This window comes from Bombyx mori, chromosome 12 (assembly GCF_030269925.1).
Source record: "Bombyx mori chromosome 12, ASM3026992v2".
Classification (NCBI taxonomy): Eukaryota; Metazoa; Arthropoda; class Insecta; order Lepidoptera; family Bombycidae; genus Bombyx; species Bombyx mori.
Genome location: NC_085118.1, coordinates 12,012,648 through 12,038,163, shown reverse-complemented (window position 1 = coordinate 12,038,163; position 25,516 = coordinate 12,012,648). Strand labels below are relative to the sequence as shown.

At 36.3% G+C, this 25,516-nt stretch overlaps 2 protein-coding genes across 2 annotated transcripts; one reads left to right on the top strand and one right to left on the bottom strand.

Annotated features, from left to right (window-relative positions):
* The first annotated feature begins 777 nt into the window (after positions 1-777).
* Positions 778-4,041, top strand: LOC101744321 (protein SCO1 homolog, mitochondrial). The gene is made up of 5 exons (XM_004926491.5): positions 778-1,276; positions 1,344-1,467; positions 2,054-2,135; positions 2,920-3,046; positions 3,809-4,041. The coding sequence occupies exons 1-5, from the start codon at positions 1,004-1,006 to the stop codon at positions 3,956-3,958; spliced, it is 756 nt and encodes a 251-aa protein (XP_004926548.2). The 5' UTR covers positions 778-1,003; the 3' UTR covers positions 3,959-4,041.
* LOC101746984 (zinc finger protein 271) lies at positions 3,490-25,516 on the bottom strand. The gene is made up of 13 exons (XM_038014317.2): positions 25,099-25,516; positions 24,687-24,859; positions 24,196-24,278; positions 21,903-21,975; positions 21,584-21,603; positions 11,084-11,166; positions 10,722-10,905; positions 9,578-9,746; positions 8,680-8,847; positions 8,138-8,268; positions 6,463-6,583; positions 5,354-5,481; positions 3,490-4,691 (listed from the first exon to the last, which is right to left on the bottom strand). The coding sequence occupies exons 1-13, from the start codon at positions 25,339-25,341 to the stop codon at positions 4,132-4,134; spliced, it is 2,136 nt and encodes a 711-aa protein (XP_037870245.1). The 5' UTR covers positions 25,342-25,516; the 3' UTR covers positions 3,490-4,131.

Here is a 25,516-nt window from a genome sequence, read left to right as displayed (position 1 = left end):
ATTTTTCGGTCGGAATCTATTGATCATGACACTAATCATAAATACCACTTTAAAATATGTCATCAAAACATATTTAGACATTCTGTTTAGATATTTCGGGAAAAAGGCTACCGACAAAATCTCTTCGGAAGTATTTAAATAAAATAGTTTTATTCCGCAGTGAGTAAAACACTATTGTAAATTTGTTAAATATTTAATAATTAAGTGATTTTAGAGAGGAAGTCACAAGGAATGACGTTTGTAATTAATGAATAAATGTTCTGTAGGTGTTTTTTTTTCACGCGGTCCCTTGATAAGTTAAAAATTTGAAACACTCTGAAGCGAAAGTGATTCAAATGGTGCGGCGCACCTTCCTTGGGGTGCGCTGCGGTATTATGTTACGGACTTTAGAGTCAGCAAAACAATTAGAATAGATTGTAATAGTCTAAGAAAAACACGTACTCAAAATACGATAACATTTAGCATGCTAGAAATGGGCTGATGGCTTTGAACTACGCCATATCTTTATGTTTCGCGACAAACAACAACTTTATAAAATCAGTGTAGCAACTTTTAAAAATCATCATATCGTTTACTTGGCAAATTAGAAGGACGAACTTGTCTTAGATTTCACCCATCTAAATCATATCATATTTGCACATAACAATATACCTACTTACTTCCCATTAAAGTATAAATTCTACAAATAAATAATATTCAACAATATTTAAAATAAAATGAGCCAAGAACGTTTATCGATAAAACCTGATAACATTGAAATCTTTTTCACAGCACTAAAGCCGCCATGTTTTGTGGCCAGATGTCGTCACAGCGGCACGAAATTTTAGTTGACGTTTCATTTCCATAGGTTTCCTACTTCATTGCAATCACCTACTGGCTGTTACTATTGAATACATGCGAGGATTTTTATGAAAATTATGAAATTATCGGTGATAAACCGGGTCTGATAAAACTCATTAAGCTCTTACTATCCAAGGTAACATAAAACTGTTAAAATAATAAAATGAATTCCATGCTACGGAATCGAGTTAGTTTTGTATTTCGTGCATTAAGTACAACTCCCGTGCGACAATGTGCTGTTCCTCCTAAAAGAACTCCGAAAACGCTTATGCCGATAACATGGAAGTCAATGGCAGCAACCGTTGTAGTTGGAGGAGGCTTGACGGCTTTTATGATGTATGTCAAAAAAGAAAAACAGGAGGCGCTTGACCGAGAAAGAAAAAAACAACTTGGAAAAGCAAAAATAGGTGGCAGTTTTGAGCTAGTAAATTCGGAGGTAATTTTGTCGATATTCCTTAACTAAATTACTGGCGAACAAAAAATGACCAAAAATATGTTTTCAGGGCAAATTAGTTAAAAGCGCTGACTTCTTAGGAAAATGGATGTTAATCTATTTTGGCTTCACTCACTGCCCAGATATTTGTCCAGATGAGTTGGAAAAGTTAGCCGAAGTTGTGGATTTACATGGTAAGTTAAAAGTAAAATAAAATTAATCAACTTATTGATTTAAAATATACACCTTATATGTATAATAAATGAATTACGTTACCTTCTTTAAAAAGGTACTTGCCTGTATAGAGATCAATTAATGTGTTGATGGGATGAATTAGGGTGTATAAGTATAAAGCACAGCAACATACAACTGTCTTGTGACATTATAATGACATTATTAGAAGTAATATATTGTTTTTTTTTCCAAAAAATCATTTTTATACAGTAAATTCACATACAATTTTATTAGGATCTCACCCTCTGTACTGTACTATATTACCATTTATACTGTCTAAATCTATTTTTATTTAGGAAACCTTATTCTTAACGTGTTCACAGATATATATTATCGAATCAAATTCAATTAGAAGTGTTGTTGTGAAGTTGAAAATATGTAAATCTGATTTCATGTACCTGTTGTAAAAAAACAGCAAACAACTAAATATATTGAACAATTTTACTTGCTTAAATTTGTAATTGTCACATCTCATCAATTTAAGACTGAATTCCCCACCCAATTCCTCATTAATTTTAAATTTCAAAGTTGAAATGATTATTGCAGACAAAACTCCATCATCACCACCTTTGCAACCAGTCTTCATATCAGTAGACCCTCAGAGGGACACACCAGAATTAGTTGGCAAGTAAGTTAAACCTTTAACCTTTTTCTCTCAAGATATATTTAATTTAAATTTTATGAATTCTCAATAAATCTGCAATGAAGTATACTTTTCTTAATATTGAATGTGGTTATTATTCTAATCAATAAGAAGTAAGACATTAGAATTGAACAATGATAATCACCAGTGGTCGGAGTAGGTAGATTGATTTTATATACTTGCGTCAAGATATTATAATATGGACATGCCATTTTATCCATAATGATAATTTTTTTAAATTGAAAAAAAAAATTAAACTTCATCAGATACAATTTCTATTTTTATGAGATAAAGTAACAAAAAACAAAAGTTTTGTCTCATTCTGATAAGCGTCATTTCTAATTCAACAGAAAGGGACAAAATACGCCTAACTATTCCACGGTGTTTTTGTATAAAATAAAATACTGATTTCTTTCACCATTAGCTAGCACTTGTAGCGTAGATTAATATTATTTATAAGTTTTTCACTTTAACCACAGATTCATGCTAATTTCCAAATTCCAGAACAAATATCACAATAAATATGAAGTTCCAGTATTTTGGAGGCATATCCATATTATCCTTTACGTTTGACATCAACGACCTTAAATCAATTTAGCTACTCCGACCTCTAGTAATCAGAGGGCTTTTCGACCCATCTAAAAAAATGGTTATGAAATATCTAAGTTAGTTTTAATTATCTTAGGTTAGTTCTATCCTATAAATAAGTAACCTATAAGAATTCACATTTAATCTGAATGAAATATTTTTTTGTTAAAAATAATTTTAGGTACTGTAAGGAGTTTACACCAAGACTGCTAGGTTTAACTGGAACAAAGGAACAAGTCCAGCAAGCTTGCAAGTCTTATAGAGTGTACTTCAGTGCCGGGCCACAAGATGTTGACAATGATTATATTGTAAGTTTGTTTCATTATTTATACATCATTGTCTGATAGTAGACCTTACTATAATTTAATTAGATGAAATCATGCATTAGGTAGTGCATATTTTGCTGTGATGATTACTAAAATAAAAAATGAATAATCTGTGGTAACTAATTTGTAAGAAAATTTGAAGAAGTTGCTGATAAATGTTGAAAATTGGACCTAATTTTTTATTTAATTTTTTTGAAACAGAAATAAAAAGTTATTTTGTGTATTCAGACTATTAGGATCCATTGTGAATTGAAATTTACCCTAAATTCAATATTCTGGTGAAAAAAAAGATGTGGGGTGTCGTGGGACACCGGATAGGAACAAAGTTCCTTATTATAAAAATATTAATTTTAAGTTCTATTCGAGGTCTAAAGAAAATAATTATTCGGGTATACATATGGTTTTTTTATTGATAAAAAAAACTATTTTACAAAGTTATCAACTTTATTTTATTCACAATCATTTATAAAAAATATATAATAATAATATAAAAAGAAACAGCTATTTATATGAATAATAATAATAATAACCGTCATCACGTAGACTATATATGTATAGCCATCATACTAAGACTATACATAAATAATAAAAATCTTACGTTACGGATGTTTTTTCCTGGTTAGGGTACCCCTCCGCATCGTCTCATAAGGAACTTCGTTCCAAAAAAATGCATTTTCTTTATCATGTCCAAAAAAAAAGAAAAAACAGCTAAATTTAAGTTAAAAGACACATTTTTTGTTCCAGGTTGACCACACCATTATAGTTTATTTAGTTAATCCAGATGGTGAATTTGTCGATTATTATGGACAGAATAGGAATGCCAAAGAAATTTATGAATCAATGTTAGTGAACATTAAGAAATATGAAGCTGCAAAGAAATCAACATGGTTTTAAAGCATTTAAATGTGCTAGTTTATAGATTATAGTTTTAATTTACAGTATTCTGTTAAGTTCTAATAAAAATGTGATTTATTCTTTCCTGTTGAATTATTACGTCTTGGAGAAGTAAAACAACATGAATTTTAGAATGAAAATCTTTTTTTATATATTTAAAATTATGAATAACATTAAAAATTAGCAGTCATCTTACTAGTTATTTTGCTAATAGTAACCCGCCCACCTGCATTGTGAATTTGTAATAAACTTTGGTCTAACTGGTAGAGCTTTACTGTGGTTCCCTCTAGAACTGCGCTCGTCGCGGATATAGTATCGCCGTCGCTCACCGCCACTAAATTATTAGCATAGTCATTGACGATTATTTCGCTAGCGTTCAGTATGTTCGCACTTTGGAAATTTTGACTGTTGTCAAAAACTAAAACTTCTGTTTTAATGTTGCTATCGTCTTCAAGAACTAATTCGCCGCTGACCTCCAGGGGTCCCTCTTCGGTGTCAAACATTATTGTTCTACATTCAGTGTCGTTTGCTTTTTCAATCTCCTCAATATGTTCAACGCCTTTATTATTATCACATATGGTTTCATTAATTAATCTGTTCAGTATTTTCGTTTTTCTGTTTTTAATAATTTGTTGTTTCACTTTGTCGTTATGATGAGATTTAACATGCCGCACCAGGTGCGATTTCGTTGGGAACGCTTGTTGGCAATTCTCACATACGAAGGGCCTTTCACCTGAAATACATTCGATGTTTAGTGAATCAAATGGTATAAGTATTGATCGAGCGCCTCAATCCGCTACCGTTGAAATGAAACACAATATTCAACTTGCTGATAGTGGGGTGTATGATGATATCGCACTGTTCTGCCTGGTTGAACACTACATACTCAAGGACATAAACGACTCAGAAAAAGGATCAACTTATTGACTCACTCCAATGTTCCTTGATGCACTTTTGAATTTCGTGTTACATGCAGATTGATTAACAATATTCACAGGTTTTCGTTGGACCGGTACCGTGTTTTAGTTTTTACTGCACGCTTTCACACATATAGTTTTACTTGGAGCGTCAATAGATGGCGTGGATAGTGGTTTGAGAGTTTGAGGAAGAAATAAAGGAAGTCCCAACAATTATATTATTAGATAAACTACTAGTGGTAGGACCTCTTGTGAGTCCGCACGGGTAGGCACCACTACCCTGCCTATTTCTGCCGTGAAGCAGTAATGCCTTTCGGTTTGAAGAATTATATCTCAAGGTGGGAGGCGCATTTACGTTGCAGATGTTTATGAGCTCCAGTAATCACTTAACACCAGGTGGGCTGAGAAAAAAAACTATGTAGATGTCACTCGATCATGAATAAAGAGGAGACAATGTTTTTTTTTATGTGTTCGTCACCTGTATGTACCCGTGCGTGGTCGCGCAGTCGCGTGAGGTACAGGAACCGCTTGTGGCAGACGCTGCACTCGTGGGGCCGCTCGCCCGTGTGTGTCGCCATGTGAGCGCGCAGGTTCATACGACTGAATCTGTACACGTTACATAATACTGATGGTAGGATGTCTTGAGTCCGCACGGTAGGTACCACCACCCTGCTTATTTCTGCCGTGAAGCAGTAATGTGTTTCGGTTTGAAGTGTTAAAAATGAGACCTTACAACTCCTGTCTCATGGTCGGTGGCGGCATTTACGTTGTGGATGTCTATGGGCTCCGGTAACCGCTTAACACCAGGCGGGCCGTGAGCCCGTCCACTCATCTAAGCAATAAAGAAAATACCGTCCAGCTTTTAGGCGAGTTAATATTATAATTTTTATAAACTTTCCTTAATTATATTGAAGATTATAGTTAGTTTAATGAAAGATCTTCTTGCTAATGAAAATCCTGTCGCAATTCGAATAGCTTGGAAGCATTACGATAATGTGTTTTAATTATTTTTTTATTAGGTTCAAATTAAGGGTCATATACAATATAGATATGAGGGATAAAATAATAATATCCATTCTATCCAAAGTTATACCAAACAATTCCAATATCCTTTTCATCAAGCGCCACGCATGATTTCTTTTGGAGAATGTCTATGTTTTCAAAATGCTCCTTCGATTTCCTGTTTGATCATTATTAACAGAGTTATTGATTAACAAAGTTATAAAAACTTTTTTGCTTATACTACCGTTAGAGGCTTTTTAATTAATTCAAATTGAAGGGGTCTTCAAATATTTTTAAAAACTTTCTATTGAGACAATTATGATTTTTTTACGAAAACCCTTGCGGTCTTTTTGGGGTTATGTTCTTAGGATTGCTCCGGAACCGAAAATGATAAGATCTGAAAATTAGAGACTTGGTCCTACAATTACCCGTTTTTTTGCTGTACGATAATTTTTCTCTCAGTTTTTTGAAAATCACCCAAAAAAAAATATGTTTTTTTTTTTTAAATTCCTTCTATTAGTGGCCAGTGTATGTATTTGGTTTGGTGTAGTGATCGTGTTTCAAAACTCTGCAAGGTATTATTACCGCTTCCCGCAGACGTTGCACTGGTAGGGTCGCTCCCCCGTGTGGACGCGCTCGTGCGCCTTCAGCGTGGAGCTCGACGAGAATGAATTACCGCAGACTTTGCACGTGTGTGGTTTTTCTCCTGAAACATTTCTTTTTTTGAAGTGAAACTTATTCGACTTCAAACAAGGTTGCGTTAAACGTTTAACGCTGCTATGGAATAGAAAGAGACAGAGCGAGAGTGAATACGTGGCACTCGAAAGCATGCGCGCAGTGTACCTGTTGCAGGCCAGCGCGAGCGATAGCAATGAGTAGCGTTCCATATTTTAATTAAGAGTAGTAAAGAATAAGAAGTATTTAAAAAAATATATAATTATTTTTCTATCCATAATTAATATATATATATATATATATAACAAATGTTGAAGATGTCGCATCCCTTATACACAGCATTCCCTATTACAAGATCAATCTGATTTAAGGATGTAAAATGAAGAAAACCACAATACTACACATCAAAAAAGAAGTTTCACGTTTCACTTCATTCACATGCACTGCTTTTTTTAATCATAGCTTTACACAGGCGTGGCTGTTACGGGAGCCCATGGGCATAACGGGAGTATTATTAATGCGATTCTTGAGGTTCACAATGGAATTTTCACGTTTGTTTAAAAGGGAAAAGTTTTATCACATTGGTTCAGTAATCGCTTCGCAAAATTTACCACCGGATCGGAATCGTGACCCACTAAGAAGATCCGGCTGGAAATTCAGTGGGCTGTGTCTATGGGTTAGCACGCTCGTCGAACACTTGCATCGTAATCGACGAGTTCGACTAGCAGTACCAGCTGATGTTAAATGCTCATCGGACCTCATAAATGAATTCCACTGAAACTGGTAAAGGTAGGTTTGTAGTCGATAATGGTAGAGCATTCTCTAGCCCGCACGGGTTTTTTCCGTGTATTTTCATCATACCTTTTTGATACTACGACGTAAATGTCTTAAGGTTAATGTATGACAATTCCAGTACTGTAGTAACCAAATGAGGGTGTTTCTTCTGATTAATTGGATAATAATAATAAAAAAAAAAACTCAATTTTTAGACTAAATTAAATTATTTATTATGTAGCTTGAATATGACGTCATGAATCATTCGCTTTTTCTGTCCAGATCATGGAATAAAGCAAGACAAAAATTTGCAAGAACAATATGTGTTTTTTTTATTTCCCTTGTAGGCAGACAAACATACGGCCCACCTGATGGTGAGTGGTTACCGTCGCCCATGGACTTTAGCAATGCCAGGGTCAGAGCTAAGCCGCTGCCTACCGTTAGGCAGTTATGTATGTATTATTAAAAATCTTTGGTAGCATTTTTTTCCTTTTTGAAGTGAAACTTCTTTAGAATCGTGATTTCAAACTCGATGAAACGAAAAAATAAGTCCACAGAGGCACAAACACATAAATGTATAGGATTCAGCCGGCGAGAGAATGAGATAGAACACATTAGACGTTCTCGGTCTCCTCTTTGTGCGACTCTTCGTAGCATCCCCACTATCGTCTACTAATCATTGTCCATATGTATGCTCCTGTGTAGTGGGATAATCAGTATATCTATATCTTATTTATAAGTTTCACTTCTACCGTGTGTGACTTGCACACACACACACACTTTTTCCTTATTTTTATACTTGGCTGTTTACCAGTATGCGTCCTCATGTGCTGCCTGAGGTTGGAGCTCTGTATGAAGGTCTTCGGGCACTGAGAGCAAACGAACGGCTTCTCGCCGGTGTGGGTGCGGTGGTGCGTGTTCCGCGAAGACTCGTGGCGGAATCTAACAAATTTACAAAAAAAAATAACATTGGAGGAGGACCACGAAAGGGATTTCCTAGATGACCCTAAGAGTATGTCCTACTGAAAAGAAATCGCCGGGTAGACCGGCAATTTTTTTTATTTGCATAAAATTTTATTATGTTTTAAATAAATTGCAATATATAAGCACGGGACGGTCCACAGGGCAAGCGGCGCGTCGGTAGATCGTACACGCGTTGGGAGGACGACATTAGAAAAGTTGAAAAACTAAATGGAAATCTTTGGTGGAGGCCTTTACCTGAGAGGGGTCCATGCATATGACAAAAAAATTGCATGGAATAAAGGGCGTTTTTATTTTATATAAGCACGAATATGAACAATTGTGGGTTAGGCCACTTTTACACTGCCGGCCTCATACGATTGTTCGGTGTACCGTTTGTGGCAGTAGCGGCAGGCGTGCGGCTTGTGGTCGGAGTGCACGCGGCGGTGCGAGGCCAGCAGCCGCGCCGACGGGAACCCCTTGCCGCACGTGTCGCACGCGCACGGACGCAGCCCCGAGTGCCGCTGCACGTGCGCCGCCAGCGCGCTGCTGTCAGAGTACCTGCAACGGACAAACTCGGTGACGTCACTGGCTTATAACACACCACTCTACTATCGGACTGCTGTGGTATATTAGTCTTTATTGCCACAGACACAGCCCACTCAGTTTCTCGCCGGATCTTCTCAGTGGGTCGCGTTTAAGGTCAGTGTTAGCAACACCTTCGGTTTGAGCCTCGAGAGCTCACCTACACGCCAGGGTAACGCCTATATAGCCTCTCAAGGCTATAAGCTCCGGTAGGAAAACAAAAAAACATTCCTATGACGTAATGTTTTATGACTTATTTAGCGCGTTTTTTTCTTTCTTCTGGCGTGTAGATGAGCTCTCAGTGCTCAAACCGAAGGTGTTGCTAGCACTACCCTAGCAAGTGTAGTGCTTCGCAGAATCTACCACCGGATTGGTAACGCGACCCACTGAGAAGATCCGGCGAGAAACTCAGTGGGCTGTGTCTGAGGCTTAATTTACTCGTCGAGCCCTTCGTCGGGTTCGACGAGAACGAAGACCATTGTTTGATGTACCTAAAAGCACAGTTAGTGGATCGGGAGGATCCGAAATGACGTGTTTGGGACGACGTCGACTGCTTTCCATTCTGTCCGCAGGATCGGGAATGTAGTTACCGGCGGCCACGATGAGAGGGTTCTCGTGTCGTGCCGCTTTATAGATGTGGCGCATCGACGCCGACTGAAGATGTAATGGCCCAAGTATAGTATCGCTAAGCGCAGTGCGTGCGTACCGTTTGTCACAGAGATGGCACTTGTACTTCTTCTCGACGGCCTCGCCGGTGTGCACGCGCGAGTGTCGGCGCAGCGCGTACAGCTCCGCGAACGGCTTCCCGCACGTCTCGCACGAGTAGCGCTTCGAATCCATGTGCCGGTCTATGTGTCGCCGGAGCAGAGGCTTCGCTGAAAGCAACGTGACACCATAGCTTTTGAAGTGAAACGTCTTTAGTATGGTTGTGATTTCAAACTCGATGAAACGAAATAATAAGTCCATAGAAACACAAACACATAAACGTATAGAATTCAGCCGGCGAGAGAATGATAGAACACATTAGACGTTCTCAGTGTAGTTCATAAAGCGCCATCTATGAGATTTTTTTAATACAAGCGTGTGTATGAAACCTCTTGTAATGAATTTTAATTTAGTATTATACGTGAAGTTAAAATATCAATTCACAGAGGGCGCTACCTCATACTATAACAGATGATTTACAATTATTTACTAATGACAAAATTTTACATATACTTAGACATTTAGGATAATTGTATTTTAAATTTTGAAGGTTTCACTTCTACCAGGTGTGAATTGCACAAATGTATTTTTTTTATAGTGGAGCTCAATAATTAATCGTAACTATACTGAGATCTTAAAACTTATTTCTCAAGGTGGGTGGGACATTTACGTTGTAGATGTCTATGGGCTCCCGTAACCACTTAACACCAGGTGGGCTGTGAGCTCGTCCAACCATCTAAGAAATAAAATAAAAAATTGTCAATGCTGGGGCTATTATAATGATATTGGCCGTCACTGGGGCATAAAGGCGTGACATAAATACTTCCATCAATATCGAGACAGAAGATTGCAAAACCAGATCTCTACCATATCTTGGGCCTAACGTTCTCCCGGTCTAGTACCAGGGTTTGCTCTCCTACTTAAAGTCTTCCACTTTGTCCAGTCTTCGGCGTCCTTCTGAATGAGGTTATTCTCCTCCATATCCACCTTTACCACATCCAACCAGCGTTTCCTGGGCCTAACGCGAGTTCTTGGACCTGGTATGTATAATAACTCTATCGTATAAGTGATTTTAATTTTTTCTATTTTAACTGTATTTAAAGATACAAATAATTAGGATACTATTTAGATTGAATTTTACTTACAGTTGAATTCCTTTTGACATTTATTGCACTTCCAATTAGATCCTTCAGTGTGCAAAGATAAATGTAGATTTAGATCGTGCTCAGAGGTGAATGAATCTTGGCAGTGTTTACATGAATAAGGTAGATCAGTTATTTCATCATGCTTCTTAACATGGCTTCGAAGTTTGCTCAATGTCAAAAAGCTCTGAAAGTATATTATTATACAGTAGTTAGCATATACATACATCGATAAATAGCACCTTTGTCGTCCGTTACCAAGCAAACTTTAATGTATCCGAAAAGAAAATAATAAAGGCGAGTTTAAATAATAAATAAAACTAGTAATTATATAATTTGAAAAAAAATCATAAATGCTACAATACCTTTGAACAAATCTGACATTTATAATGTGATTTCCGTTTCTTTCTGGTTTTATTTTTTTTCACTAGGATTGGTCCATTTATATCTGTAAGATAAAAAGTTAAACAATATATTAAAGTAAATATTTCACAGTACTAATAATGAATGTTCTGCCATAAAAATAATTTGGTAGTGTTAACTCCTACGAAATTTTAAGGAGCAATGTTGAAAATTTTATTAATGTTTACCTACACCATTTACACTTCAATTAATCGCCGTGCCAAGATAACTTGTTCGCAACATAAAAATTTAGAAAAAAACCTGTATAAAGAAAATACAAGCTCAAGATCGATTTGGAAGTTTCATTCAAGAAACCCAAGCATCCAACAGGTAGTTTCTAGTTTGTTTACAGTTGTGGTAATTTTTTTTATTGCATACATATAGCCCACCTGGTGTTAAGTTACCGGAGCCCATAGACATCTACAACGTAAATGCCGCCACCCACCATGAGATATGAGCTCTAAGGTCTCAGTATAGTTACAACGGCTGCCCCACCCTTCAAGCCGAAGCGCATGATTGCTTCACGGCAGAAATAGGCAGGGCGGTGGTACCTACCCGTGCGGACTCATAAGAGGTGGTACTGTTACGGGGTGGGTCCAGGAGCTCTTTTTAAAAAAGGACACGGCGACTGGCACGGAGTTTATTTTATTAAAGAAGTAGTACAAATGATGTGTGTTTCCGCTACTCAAGCCAAATCTGTTCTGCCACGCTTTAGCAATATATCGTCTTTATATAGAGACAATGCATTCAAGAATGCCTTAGTCGGCATTATTATTTATATTACGTTATTATTGAGGGGCATATGTAACATCCCCCTCCTTAAGATTCATCGTCACCGATGAATGGTCACGGACGTTGACGTTGAAATAGAGCGGTAAGTATAGAATTTGGCTTTTGTTTTGGATAACAAAATAGGAAAACTAAAACATACGATACAGGATAAAACAAGTAAGTACTCAAAATAAAATAGTAACTATATCTTAAAGAAATAAACGTTAAGTACAATATCAAAAACACTTAAGTAATTATTAAGTAAAATACGAAAACAGGATATAGTAAGTAAATCTATAATTATTAAAGGTCTTAATTATAATTATTAATTAAACTTATACAATTTATTTATTTAAAATAATATAATTTATTATAACATTACTCGACGACGACATTATTAGACGAATTTGACAACATAAGATTTCTCCTAAAAGGCCTAGGACATGAATAATCTTTTTCACTATTTATTTGCACAGTTTGTGTAACATTATTATGATCGTTTTTACGATCTTTGTTGCATTGATTAAAGATTTGTATACAACAATGAGAATTATGTTTACTTGAACAAAACCATCTACGAAATCTAAATATAAGGTACAAGAAAAACAGAACAGTAAGAGAATAACTTATAGACATATAATGAACAGCATATTTTTGAAAGTGCGAAGGACTTTCCAAATGATTTAATTCTTTTTCTAGAGTATCTAGATGAATACTGGCATGTAACAATGAGTCTAAATTATTAAGATTATTTAATTTTAACAAGGGAAGTCTAGCTAAAGTTTTATTTAGTTTTGTACGTTCGCAACAATCATCTTCCAAAATGTTGAAGTTAGCTACTTGAGTTGTTACATTAGAAATAAATGTTTCACTAGACGAAAATTGTAATGTTTTGAAGAAAGCTTTACAGTCTTTAAACAGGGACATTATTCCTGTTCCTAACAAAACATAATCATAGTTGAGACTATTACTAGAACAAGTTACATGTAATTTTCCAGGCTCAGATTGAACAAATATCCATCTATTTTTATTAAGTTTAAAGAAGGAATCTACGTGACCCCTTAAGAGTTTTACCGAACATGAACTTGGAACTTTATTGACAACTTCGGTTAAGATAACTGTCTCACACGTTGGGTTCGCAAGCGTCGAATACACATTACCTAATTCACAAATATAACACTTTTCACTCACGAATTTGCACTTGTCTAAGTCTTCTAACAGTGAGTAAAGCATACGATCTGTTGTTAATGCCATGTATGGCTTGTTTGGTGCTATAAGTGCATAAGTGTCTGGTTTTGTTAAGTCATAAGGAACTGGCATAGGAACAATATGGTAAAGATTATAGACTTGAGGTAACACGAGGGGTATCTTGATTATAGTGATAATACGATTATTATGATAGTAGCATACTAGTTTAGAAATATCGATAACTTCGTGAATGTTCTGTAAAGATATTGATATAGGAAGTTCGCAATGCTTAGGTAAGTCATTTATATGTTTCTCCAACTCGACATATAATTGATATGGGCTGAGTACAGTCGGGTGCAAAATATTCATTTTACTAAATAAAATAGCGTTGTTTATGTCTTCGATATCGAAAGACAATGCAATGATTATACTTTCTAAGGACTGGAATAAAGAATTAAATTTTGTTTTTATTTGTAATTTATCGTTAGAATTTATAATATATTCGAATGCCGAATTTATGATTTCTAGATTTTTATTTAGACGTTTCTCGTTTTCACTGAATTTTAACATTGAATTATTAAATGTGGAAATTGTAGATTTTATCACATGTATATTATCACGCATAAGATGCGCTAAAGCTTTTTCGTCTGACTGTACTTGGTCGATAGCATCAGAGAACTTGACACCGTCGTTGGAATCTAGAGTGCCAAAGAATGTTTTAAGAACAGAGCCACCAAAGTCGAGTAGCCCACGTTTTGATCTACTTTGTCGACTACTAGTAAGATAGGATACAGATGCAAACTTTTTGATGTTATTATCGTGTTGACTTTGTAATGACGAAATGGCGTTCATGCAATCGAACTGGATTTTGGAGGACTCGAAGTCCTTACAGAAAGAGTTTACTTTTTCAAATAATTGATCTACTTTATCAAGATGAGACTGTATGTTATTAGTATTTAAATAAGTTACAACATTCCAGTTATCATTAGTAAATTTGACGTCAGATAGTCTATCGTAGTATAGACCGGGACTATCTGTTATCTGGGTTATGATTTGATGACTTGTACATAGCACTAAGATGGGCCTGAAAGGGAACAGAAATAGTAATAAGTAAGCATTCGTTTATTATCACCACTAAATCAAATATTGTAAAATAGTAAACATATAAAATAGTAAAAGTTTCAAATAGTTATTCAGTGTAAGATTATTATTATAATTATAATATAATTTTTTTTTCTTTTTGAGTAAAAGAATTAAGTATGTTCGAAAATAAAGGGATTATTTAAACGAGTTAGCTTTAATAAGACTATAGTGCGTCGTCATTTGCTAATTTTATTTCATCATAATGGTGACGCACGTGTTTACGGTTCATTAATAAGGTGACCGTGTGGTTGCCGTTTATTTTTATGATTTTGTATGGACCCTTCCATACAGGAGATAAGGCTTTGTTTTGCTTATGATGGCAACGGACGTAGACCATGTCACCAATATTATAGGTAATCGGTTTCGAGTGAGAGTCGTAGTATTTTTTTGATCTTTCTTTTGACGACTCTATATTTTGTAAAGCTTTTTGACGGCTGTAATATAACCGGTGATTAAGTGCTCTTATATAATCGCTGTATGTATTAAGGTCGAGAGAGTCTATACTTTTAGGGATGTAGGGTTTAAACCCGAATAACAGTTCTAATGGTGAAAAGCCTGTGGTAGAGTGGATATTGGAATTGTACGCTAGCATTGCTGTTCTAAGATATAAGTCCCATGTATGTTGGTTTTCAACTATATACGACCTAAGATATTCTTTCAGAGTCGAATGACTTCTTTCTAGGGCGCCACAAGTCTGCGGGTGATATGGAGAAGCAAAAATGTGTTTTATTCCGAATAAACGCTCTAACTGCTTCATTACTTCGGAAGAGAAGTTAGCACCTTGATCTGTAATAATGATCTTAGGGATACCGATATGGGAGATATACTTTACTAATGAACGAGCTGTTTCTTCGGCGGAGCATGTGACCATGGGATATGCTTGAGAATATTTAGTGAGATCGTCTTGTAACGTAAGAATGAATTTGAATTTGTTATGGTGTGTTTCGGGTAATGGCCCCACTAAATCTAGGAATAACTTTTCATTAGCTCTAGTGGCGGTAGACGTGATTATCATTGGGGAGCGATTAACTTGGCGCAGCGGTTTGTTTATTTGGCACGATTTGCAATTTTTGACATAGTTTTCTATGTCTTGTCGCATATTTTTCCACCAATATAGTTCTTTTATTCGTCCTAACATACGAGCGACTCCGGGGTGACCTGCAGTCGTGGAATCATGGTGATCTCTTAATATTTTTTTGATTTCGGAAGGCGTAGGATATTGGATATTGTTATGGTAAATATTTACTTTGATTTGAGTGTCATGAAATAGAAACGCAACGATATTGTAAATTTTTGTAAATGACAATTTCGTGTAAGGGTCTGAGAAATCTGATATAGCACATTCTTTTTCCTCGCTATACCATGTAGTTATCATGTCACGGTAACAACGTAAAACATTAAAAATATCTTTATACGTAAACTCATCGTAAAAATGAACACGGACAAACAAATGTGTAAATAAATGACTGGCGTTACCGGTAGAATAAAATGAGTACAGTTCTCTCTCCACTTCACGTATGTCAGGCATAGTTGTGGACATTTCTATGATTTCTGAACAATATGGTACAGACTCATCAAGGTCAATTGAGGTAGGGTAGGCTATCAGCTTACATTTAGCTTTAAGTAGAGAGTCGTTAAATTCCTGAATATTTGTGTTAAACGGATCTTTCGATTGTCGGGACACTTTTAGATATTGTTCATAGGTTTCAGGAGTTGACGGTGACGGTTGCGAGGGCAGTGATGGAGAAGGGACTTTTGTAGGAGGTTGAGTAGGGTGGCTAGGCATTTCTTGTCCAAGAGGGGTTTCTGAAGGGACGGAACCTGGGGCGTTGAAGTCTATGGGGGGTGGTAACGGAGACAAGTCATCGAACGTAAGGGGCTCATCTACTCGAGACTGTTCATCAAGGTATGGGGGTGGTTGTAAAACGGTTGGTTCATCGAGAGTATGAACGAGGTTGCGAGATAAGGAATCTGCGTTACAATTTAACTTCCCCTTTTTGTATTCAATCTCGTAGTCGAATTCTTCTAATTTTAACCTCCACCTAACTAACTTAGAACCGGGGTCTTTGCAGTTAAATAGCCACTGCAAAGGTTTATGATCGGTCACGATTTTAAACTTGTGTCCATACAGATAAGGTCTGAAAACTTTTGTGCCGAAAATGATAGCTAAACATTCTTTTTCGGTTGTAGAATAATTTCCTTCTGATTTGTTCAGGGTTCGAGATGCGAAGGCTATTGGGAGATCTTGACCTACTTCGCCTTGAGAAAGAATAGCAGAAACAGCGTAATTGGATGCGTCTGTTGTTAGTACGAAGGGTTTAGTAAAATCAGGGTACTGAAGGATAGGAGCCGAGGTTATTTTGTTTTTCAGTTCGTCGAAGGCTTTTTGTTGTTCACAACCCCATTGAAACGTAGCGTCCTTTTTTAGAAGGCTAGTTAAAGCTTTAGTAATATGGGAGAAATTTTCAATGAAGCGACGATAATAACCAACTAAACCTAGAAATGATTTTATATCACGTGGAGACTTCGGAACTGGGAAGTTAGTAACACAGAGAACCTTCTTGGGGTCAGGCATTACTCCTTTATCTGAAATAATATGTCCAAGATACTGTGCTTCTCGACGAAAGAACTCACATTTGTCCGGTTGTAATTTTAGGTTGTGTTCACGGAGCTTATGAAATATGTTTCTGAGGTTTTGACAATGAGACAAGAGATCGTGGTTGAAAGCGACTATATCATCTAAATATGTATAGCAATGAGTGCCTTGAAGGCCGCTTAGTACTATATTCATGAGTCTTTGAAATGTGGAAGGAGCATTTCGAAGACCAAAAGGCATACGCGTGAACTCGTAATGGCCCGAGGGCACACTAAATGCTGTTTTTTCGGTATCTTTCACCTTGACTTGATGAAACGAAGACGCGAGGTCAAGAGTGGTAAAGTATTTACTGTGGCCTAGCTGGTCCAGGATATCCGTGATGTTCGGAATAGGATAGGCATCACCAATTGTTACTTGATTTAACTTCCTATAGTCGATAACAATACGCCACTTAGGTTTACCGGAGGAGTCTTGTTTTTTTGGTACTACCCAAATAGGTGCTGACCATGGTGAGATAGAGGGTTGAATGATTTTTTGACGTAGCATATCATTTATTTGTCTATGTACTTCCTCTTTATGACACTCAGGGAAACGGTAACTTTTAACAGCGATCGGTGTGTCAGATGTAGTGCGTATTTCGTGTTCAAGAGTTTTTGTACACGTGAGGCTGTCGCCTTCAAGAAAAAACACGTCTGAGAATTCGGAACAGATACTGCGTAAACATGTTTCTTCCTCCTTATTTAAGTGTTCGCAACGAATGGCATCTTGAACTCGTTTTTCCCGGACTGAGTTAAAACTAATTTGGTAACAGCATGACTCGTGAGTACTGTCGGAAGTATTAGACGGAGGGTCATTTTCTAGAATCAGAGACACGGGTTCGAGGGTGAAAGATAGGTCATGTAACCTTACTTCCGACTCAGAGGTATTCAGGACAGACAAATTAATTTTGTTATTTGGTTTAACACTAACTAGACATTTAGAAAAATACACACTAGGATAGTCTACATGCGTGTTTTTTAAAATTAAACCTTCCTTTAACTCCGGGTTAGTAACAGCGCATTCAATAAACATTTCGCTTCTTGGCGGAACGATATAGTAGGGTTGTGACATATGTAACTTGAAACGCTGCGTAGAGGGGCTAAGTATGCCCAGGTATTTCTCTGAATAATTAATAAATGCACTATTTTTGTCTAAAAAATCTGATACTATAATACCATCGTAATCCAGGTTAACATCTTTAACTACGTGAAAATAAAAAGGTGATAGATTCGATTGGTTAGTTTTTATTGACAAAAGGAATTTGCCCAGTGATTCACAGTGTGAATTTACGTCATTGATGCCTTTGAATTTTATTTTGTGATTTTCAAGAACTGGTAAACAAGGAATACTGGTACTTTTTATAAGAGATATTGAACTTCCCGTATCAACTAATAACGAAATAGGATTCGTGGTATGGGATGTATGAACAAGTATGTAAGGTAACGGTGTGTTTTTATGCTGAGAAATATCGTACACTGTCGGCAAATATTCTTGAGATATCGCCGATGGCATCGTTTGAGGGGTAAGTTGACTGATTGATTTACGAGTAGTATCCGGCTTAGCGGATACTGGGGTTGACTTATCATGTGACTTTGTAAACGATTTAGTAGAAGGCTTGGTAACCGGATTAGTAGACGAATTAGGAGACGAATTAGTAGACGAATTAGTAAACGAATTAGTAAACGAATTAGTAAACGAATTAGTAAACGAATTAGTGAACGAATTAGGAGACGAATTAGTAGACGAATTAGGAGACGAATTAGTAGACGAATTAGTAGACGAATTAGTAAACGAATTAGAAGACGAATTAATTGGCGAATTAGTGAACGAACTAGAAGTAGTTTTGCACGCTTGTGCATACGACCTAATAATTTCTTTGCATTGTTGCGATTTAGTAGAGTTACGTAATTTTGTGCCTGTTTGGTTTGCAGGCAATCGCCGGCACATTTGCGATACCTGACACGTTAGTTTAAATTACTGTCGGTTTTCTCGATTTCGCAACATTTAAAAGGCGAAGATTCCGAGTCAGGTGGAATATGATTAAGCGGGCGATATTTATTATACGAATTATTACGTAAGTTGTTATTGTATTCGCGTTTCTTACATTTCGCAATGTGATGACCTGGGTTTTTACAGTAACTGCAAACGATTTGAGGTGGAATTTTTTGTTTTGTGTCTATTTTTGTTGAATTAAATGAACTAGCTTGTGATGATAATTTTGGCTGTTGATGATGAGTTGAATGAGACTTAGCAACGAAGTTCTGGATTTTTTCCTCTTCAATGGCGATATTAATTGCTTCGTTAAGATTTTTGGGGTTACGACATCGCACCATGTTACCAATACGAGGAGTCAGTCCGAACATAAAAGAGTGTATCGCCAGGTCCTCTGTCATGGCAATACGACCTGATAGGTCTTTTTTTGATGTATTAGAATTATGGATTTCGGTCTGCATCTCGGTTAGGCACGTATCGATTCGTAATGAAAATTCAGACACAGATTCGCCAGCACGTTGTTTACATGATTGCAAATCGAAAAATAGATGACTGTAGTGTTTAGTTTCTCCAAAATTTTGACGAAGAAATTCTCTCAACGATTCGAAGTTATCGAATATTTTATTTGAGCATGCTATTCTGGCTTTTCCTTCTAGCTTTGAAATTATAAATTTCAGTAATAGTCTTTTTTGACTGTCTGATGCAAGATCTAACGCATCCTGGCAGTTAGTCAAGAAGGCCGTAAGGGTCTCCCGACTTCCATTATATGGGTTGATAAAATTACATAGTACTTGAATAGGATATTGTTCGCTCAAGACTATTTCACTTTTAGTAGACATTATTACGAGTATTCGCTTTTGACAGTAACAAAACAGACACTAGCAGAAAGAAGGTCAACTAAAAAAATGTAGTAGTTATACGAGACGAATGATTCACTCACCGCAAGAATATCAGAGCTGTTAACTTCATCGGAGAACGCACGGATGATGGGATGGCAGCAAGGCGTTTGGCAGGCTTATACTGGAAGTCTTAATGTCGCAAACGGCAGGAACCGGCTTAGCAGGAACGAGTCAGCAGGAACGTTGCAAACGGCTTAGCAGGAACGAGTCAGCAGGAACGTTGCAAACGGCTTAGCAGGAACGAGTCAGCAGGAACGTTGCAAACGGCTTAGCAGGAACGAGTCAGCAGGAACGTTGCAAACGGCTTAGCAGGAACGAGTCAGCAGGAACTGGTGCAGTAGGGACGAATCAGCGGCTTGAATTTTCACGGGTACTGGAGCTTCGGGCGAATCTTCGGGCTTGTTTCACAGGAACCAGCAGGACGTCGATATCAGGCTTATTGGTTTTTGCGTGTTTTTGTCAGGTTGACACCAGCCGATCAATACTGACCGGCACGAGCGGGTATGATGTGGCAGATTTTTGTAAGTTTTTCTTTCTCACGATGTTGAAGATGGCGTTGAAGATATTTTGCAGGTTTTCTTCCTTTACGATATTGATGATGAGAGCAGCGGCAATGAGCGCAACGTAAAATCAAGAGCTCAAGACAATCCGGATAGCCAGTGTAACGTACTGACTATCCCACTTCTGACACCACTGTTACGGGGTGGGTCCAGGAGCTCTTTTTAAAAAAGGACACGGCGACTGGCACGGAGTTTATTTTATTAAAGAAGTAGTACAAATGATGTGTGTTTCCGCTACTCAAGCCAAATCTGTTCTGCCACGCTTTAGCAATATATCGTCTTTATATAGAGACAATGCATTCAAGAATGCCTTAGTCGGCATTATTATTTATATTACGTTATTATTGAGGGGCATATGTAACAGTACTACCACCAGTAATTACGTAAATTATAATTTTGCGGGTTTGATTTTTAGTACATGATGTTATTCCTTCACCGTGGAAGTCAATTGTGAACATTTGCTAAGTACGTATAATATTTTATTATTATGGAAAAATTGCTACCAGCCTGTGGGATTCGAACACCGGTGCACCGCTATAGTCGGATTTTTAATTAGACGAAGCCAGCTGACAGTAGCTAATGTCACTTTGTGAAATAATGTTGCTATATTTAAAGTAATAGTGATGCGTTCAGTTCTCGTTCAATCACATGAATGAACAATGAGTGTGAAGAGTTAATCATTAATTTCAAACTATAAAAGAATATTATTTATATTTTACAATAAAATTGTATTAAAGTGCTCCAATATATGTTACTAGTAGTATGTAACTACAATCAGTTTTTTTTATTTTCATTACCTACCTTTAATTGTTATATTTTATACATCTATAGTTTCAACTATATGATGTATTGGAAATAAGACAGTCTTACAAGCTTCCTCGCAATGTTTTTCTTAATGTTTAAAACACTCGGTATTCAGTACAGGTAGATACTATAGGAATATAATATTTCGTCGAAAACTCGTTGGTATGTACAAAGCACGCCTAAAATTCGAACCCCGTACCCGATATCGGCAATTCAGCACACCAACTATTCACTAGACAATCGAGGCAATTTCATTAATTCAGGAGTTTTTTCAATCGTTCACTTTGTCACAACACTATTTTTATTTCATCAAAAACTGACAACACGGTAAACGTCTGTTGACTTCGTCTAATAAAAAATCCGACTATAGATACGAATGCACTGGACGTCTTATCCTTTAGGCCACGACGACTACATAAAACTCAAAGGACTGTTTGCCTTTTATGCGAAATATATTGCAACAATACGTACCTGTCACTTCCGATGTATCCCTGTAATATGAAATACATTCTGTAATTCAGTAATGATTTTGGTATTTTTTTGTCTTTATTTAAGGCTAGTAGGCAGCGGCTTGGCTCTGCTGCTGGCATTGCTGAAGTCCATGGGCGACGGTAACCACTTACCATCAGGTGGGCCGTACGCTCGTCTGCCTACAAAGGCAATAAAATAAAAAAAACCTAATCTTTCATTAGGAGAATTCTCATGATGTATCGAACTAATCTTCGTAATTTCGGTTTTTTTTTTAATTTCCCGATACAATAACCTTTTCAATAATATAATTTTAACTTACCTTTTTTTAATTGTATTTACAATGACAGAAAGTTTCTCATCATCACTGATATCTTCAATGTATTCAACTGCATCTAAAATATGACATAGTTTACCATTTAACATAGAGTTTATACATATAATGAAACAATATTAAAAATAGGGAGCAATATTTAATTGTAGTTACTCATGGAAGAGTTGTGTACCTATCGAGGGGTCAAAGGTATTTATTTGGTTTTAGCGAAATTTTTGGAACTTTACAGGAAGTCGTCGTGGCCTAAAGGATAAGACGTCCGGTGCATTCGTATGTAGCGATGCACCGGTGTTCGAATCCCGCAGGCGGGTACCAATTTTTCTAATGAAATACGTACTCAACATATGTTCACGATTGACTTCCACGGTGAAGGAATAACATCGTGTAATAAAAACCAAACCCGCAAAATTATAATTTGCGTAATCACTGGTGGTAGGACCTCTTGTGAGTCCGCGCGGGTAGGTACCACCACCCCGCCTATTTCCGCCGTGAAGCAGTAATGCGTTTCGGTTCGAAGGGTGGCGTAGCCGTTGTAACTATACTGAGACCTTAGAACTTATATCTCGAGGTGGGTGGCGCATTTACGTTGTAGATGTCTATGGGCTCCAGTAACCACTTAACACCAGGTGGGCTGTGAGTTCGTCCATCCACCTAAGCAATAATAAAAAAAAAAAGAAAAAAATACTATTTAAGAAATAGCTGAAGAAGTTTTTTTGTTATGATATTTTTTCCAAATTTTAAATTTTAAATGAATTGCTGTTCGTTAATCTCATTAAAACTCGAGAGCGGCTGGACCGATTTGGCTAATTTTGGTCTTGAATTATTTGTGGAAGAGAAGGTTTAAAAGGTAGATAAATATGAAAATGCTCGGAATTAAATAAAAATAACAATTTTGTTTTCCCTTTGATGTGTCCCCCGTCGGACGGATTCATTTTGTTTGTTTTAAGTTTACTTTATACAAAAGTTTAGGTCTTTTATTTATCGATTGAGGCACTACGAAGTCTGCCGAGTCAGCTACCAAGTACCAAATAAAATGCACCTTTAACTCCTTGACTGCCATGCCGGTCACCGGTGACCTACGCGGCACACTGAGGTAATTATATCGATTTCTGTTACTAAGCGCCTGCATTGACTAACTTTGCTTTCGTTTGTTTTTAATGTATGTTTTAGAAATAGTTTCATTCTCAGTAACTTCGGATTCGTCTTTCTCCGAGCCTACTTGATATTCCGGCGTCTCAGTAACGTAAGTCGACATAATTCAGTGCGACACGTAGGGCACCGGTGACCTACATGGCAGTAGAAGGGTTAATTACCACAGTAAATGTCGTGTACTAAGCAAATTGTCGCTTAAACCAAATAGCCTTTCACCCCATAATATTTCAGTTACTTGACAAAAAGTTAATCACACAACAGAAAGTTACGATAAAACAACAAGTGCTAAATTTATTCCTAATCCATACTACAAATACTTAATATAATTCAGAAAAGTTCTGACTCTCACAAGGAATATAAGTTGGGGCACCGTCCACTTGACCAAGGTGCTTGGGGTGTTGTCACAATGTCAATGGTTAAATAATCTATTTATTTTATATTCTAACTAGCAACCTGCCCTCGCTTCCCTTCGGAAACTGTAATTTATTATTGATTTCTCCACTATTTAATGGAAGTTATTATACATATAAATCTTCCTCTTCAATCACTCTCTCTATTAAAAAAAAACTGCATCAAAATCCGTTGCGTAGTTTTAAAGATTTAAAGCATACATAGGGACAGACAGATATAGGGACAGAGAAAGTGACATTATACTAAGTAGTGATAATATTAAATTTTGTTACTGAAGTGTGTTTTTACATAGAATATGGTAAATAATGATATACCAGTAAGATTAAACATGACTCCAATTCCTAACTATGACAAAAAACTATCACACTGATGAATGTTTTTGGTGTCACAATTTTACATACATAAATTATACTTCGTGATTAGGGAGGCCAGGAAACTATCATGTCATTTAACAAAAGTCATTACAAATTACTATAGGTGGTAGAGCATTATATGAGATCGGATAAGTAGGTTTAACCACCTTGCCTGTTTCTTAGTAAAGCAGTAAGGCTCTTTGAAGAGTGGGACAGCTATATAATTAAGTCCAAGATCTCGAGTCTCAAGGTTGGTGGTGTCATTCACAATGTCTGTCTGGTGATCACCTGGTGGGCTGTAGGCTCATCACCTATCTACAATAAAAAAGTCTACAGGATACACTGAGTACACCTTCAGTTCATACCTTCATCTTTAGGTGATTCCACTTTAATTTCCAATTCTACTTTTTCTTGATTAGATTTAGGAGAAATATCAATTTGTGAATTTCTGTAAAATAATTTTTGAGAATATTACAAAAAAACAATTAATCATAGTAAATCCCTGTCACTTTCTGCTATCATATCTAATTGTTTGAAAACACTTTGTTTCTTGAAACTACTTGTGCATCATCTATTCTATGCTAATGGTACTATGGTAGAAACCTCTGGAATGTTCAAATTTCATATATTATGATTAAATAAATGGTTTAGGGACATATATGGGATATTCATATAAACTTTTTTATTTATTTATATGAGCATTTTATTATGTATAGTAAATAATTATATAATTGGTGTATTTTGACTTTTTATTGCCAGGGATCACCTGATTAGTTCATGGCTCATACAAAACTAAATATATGAATGTTTCACAGCATAAATATGCAATATAAAGTTACATTAATCAAATACTTACTCATTCTTCCCTTTGTTCAATTTTTCTTTTTTATCATGTACTAAAGCACATTCTCCAAGCAGAGTAGTCTTCAGTATGTAATGTGACTTTTCACATTGAATTTTAAAATCATAAAATTGTAGTATTGATGTTTGGCATGCAGCGCATACTTGCGTGGGTAACTCATAATGTGGCTACAATAATAAAATAGTAGAATAGTAATGATAAGCGAGCTGTTTAGAGCCACAAGAAATTTTGGTTTTTCCCATATTGTAAAAGCCCAGTCTTTACAGTACTATCAGATAGTCTTAATTAGGTTTGAATTTAAAATTCTAAATTATTTTAGTTCTTTAGTATTTTAATTCGAAAATAGAAATTATTTAAATTATATTATTAACTGTATTATTAAACATAAGTTATATTAACTGCTAACCTTAATAGCAGTAACAGCAGTGAAAGCATTTGATAATAAATTCTCATCCTTGTCCAATAACGGGTACATCAATTGGCTATTAATAGACAGACAAGACAGGCATATTTTATCCAAATTGCAGTTGTCACTATTCAAATAGTCAAATAGATGAATTGGTATGTCGATTTTATGATATTGGATATTCGGTTTCATGATATCCACTGTTTGCAAATATGTCTCAGGAGAAACACTTTTAACGTCCATATTGTAAAATTAATTGTATGAAGACAAACTAATAGTTTAAAATTATAAATGTGGGAAAAAACCCATTGCATACATATTAGAAGCTGATTTTTTAATAGGTATATAAATAACAATAACTCAATTGTTGTTGAATGTTGTAGCCTGGCTGGCTATAGATGTAGTAGACAGTAGACAG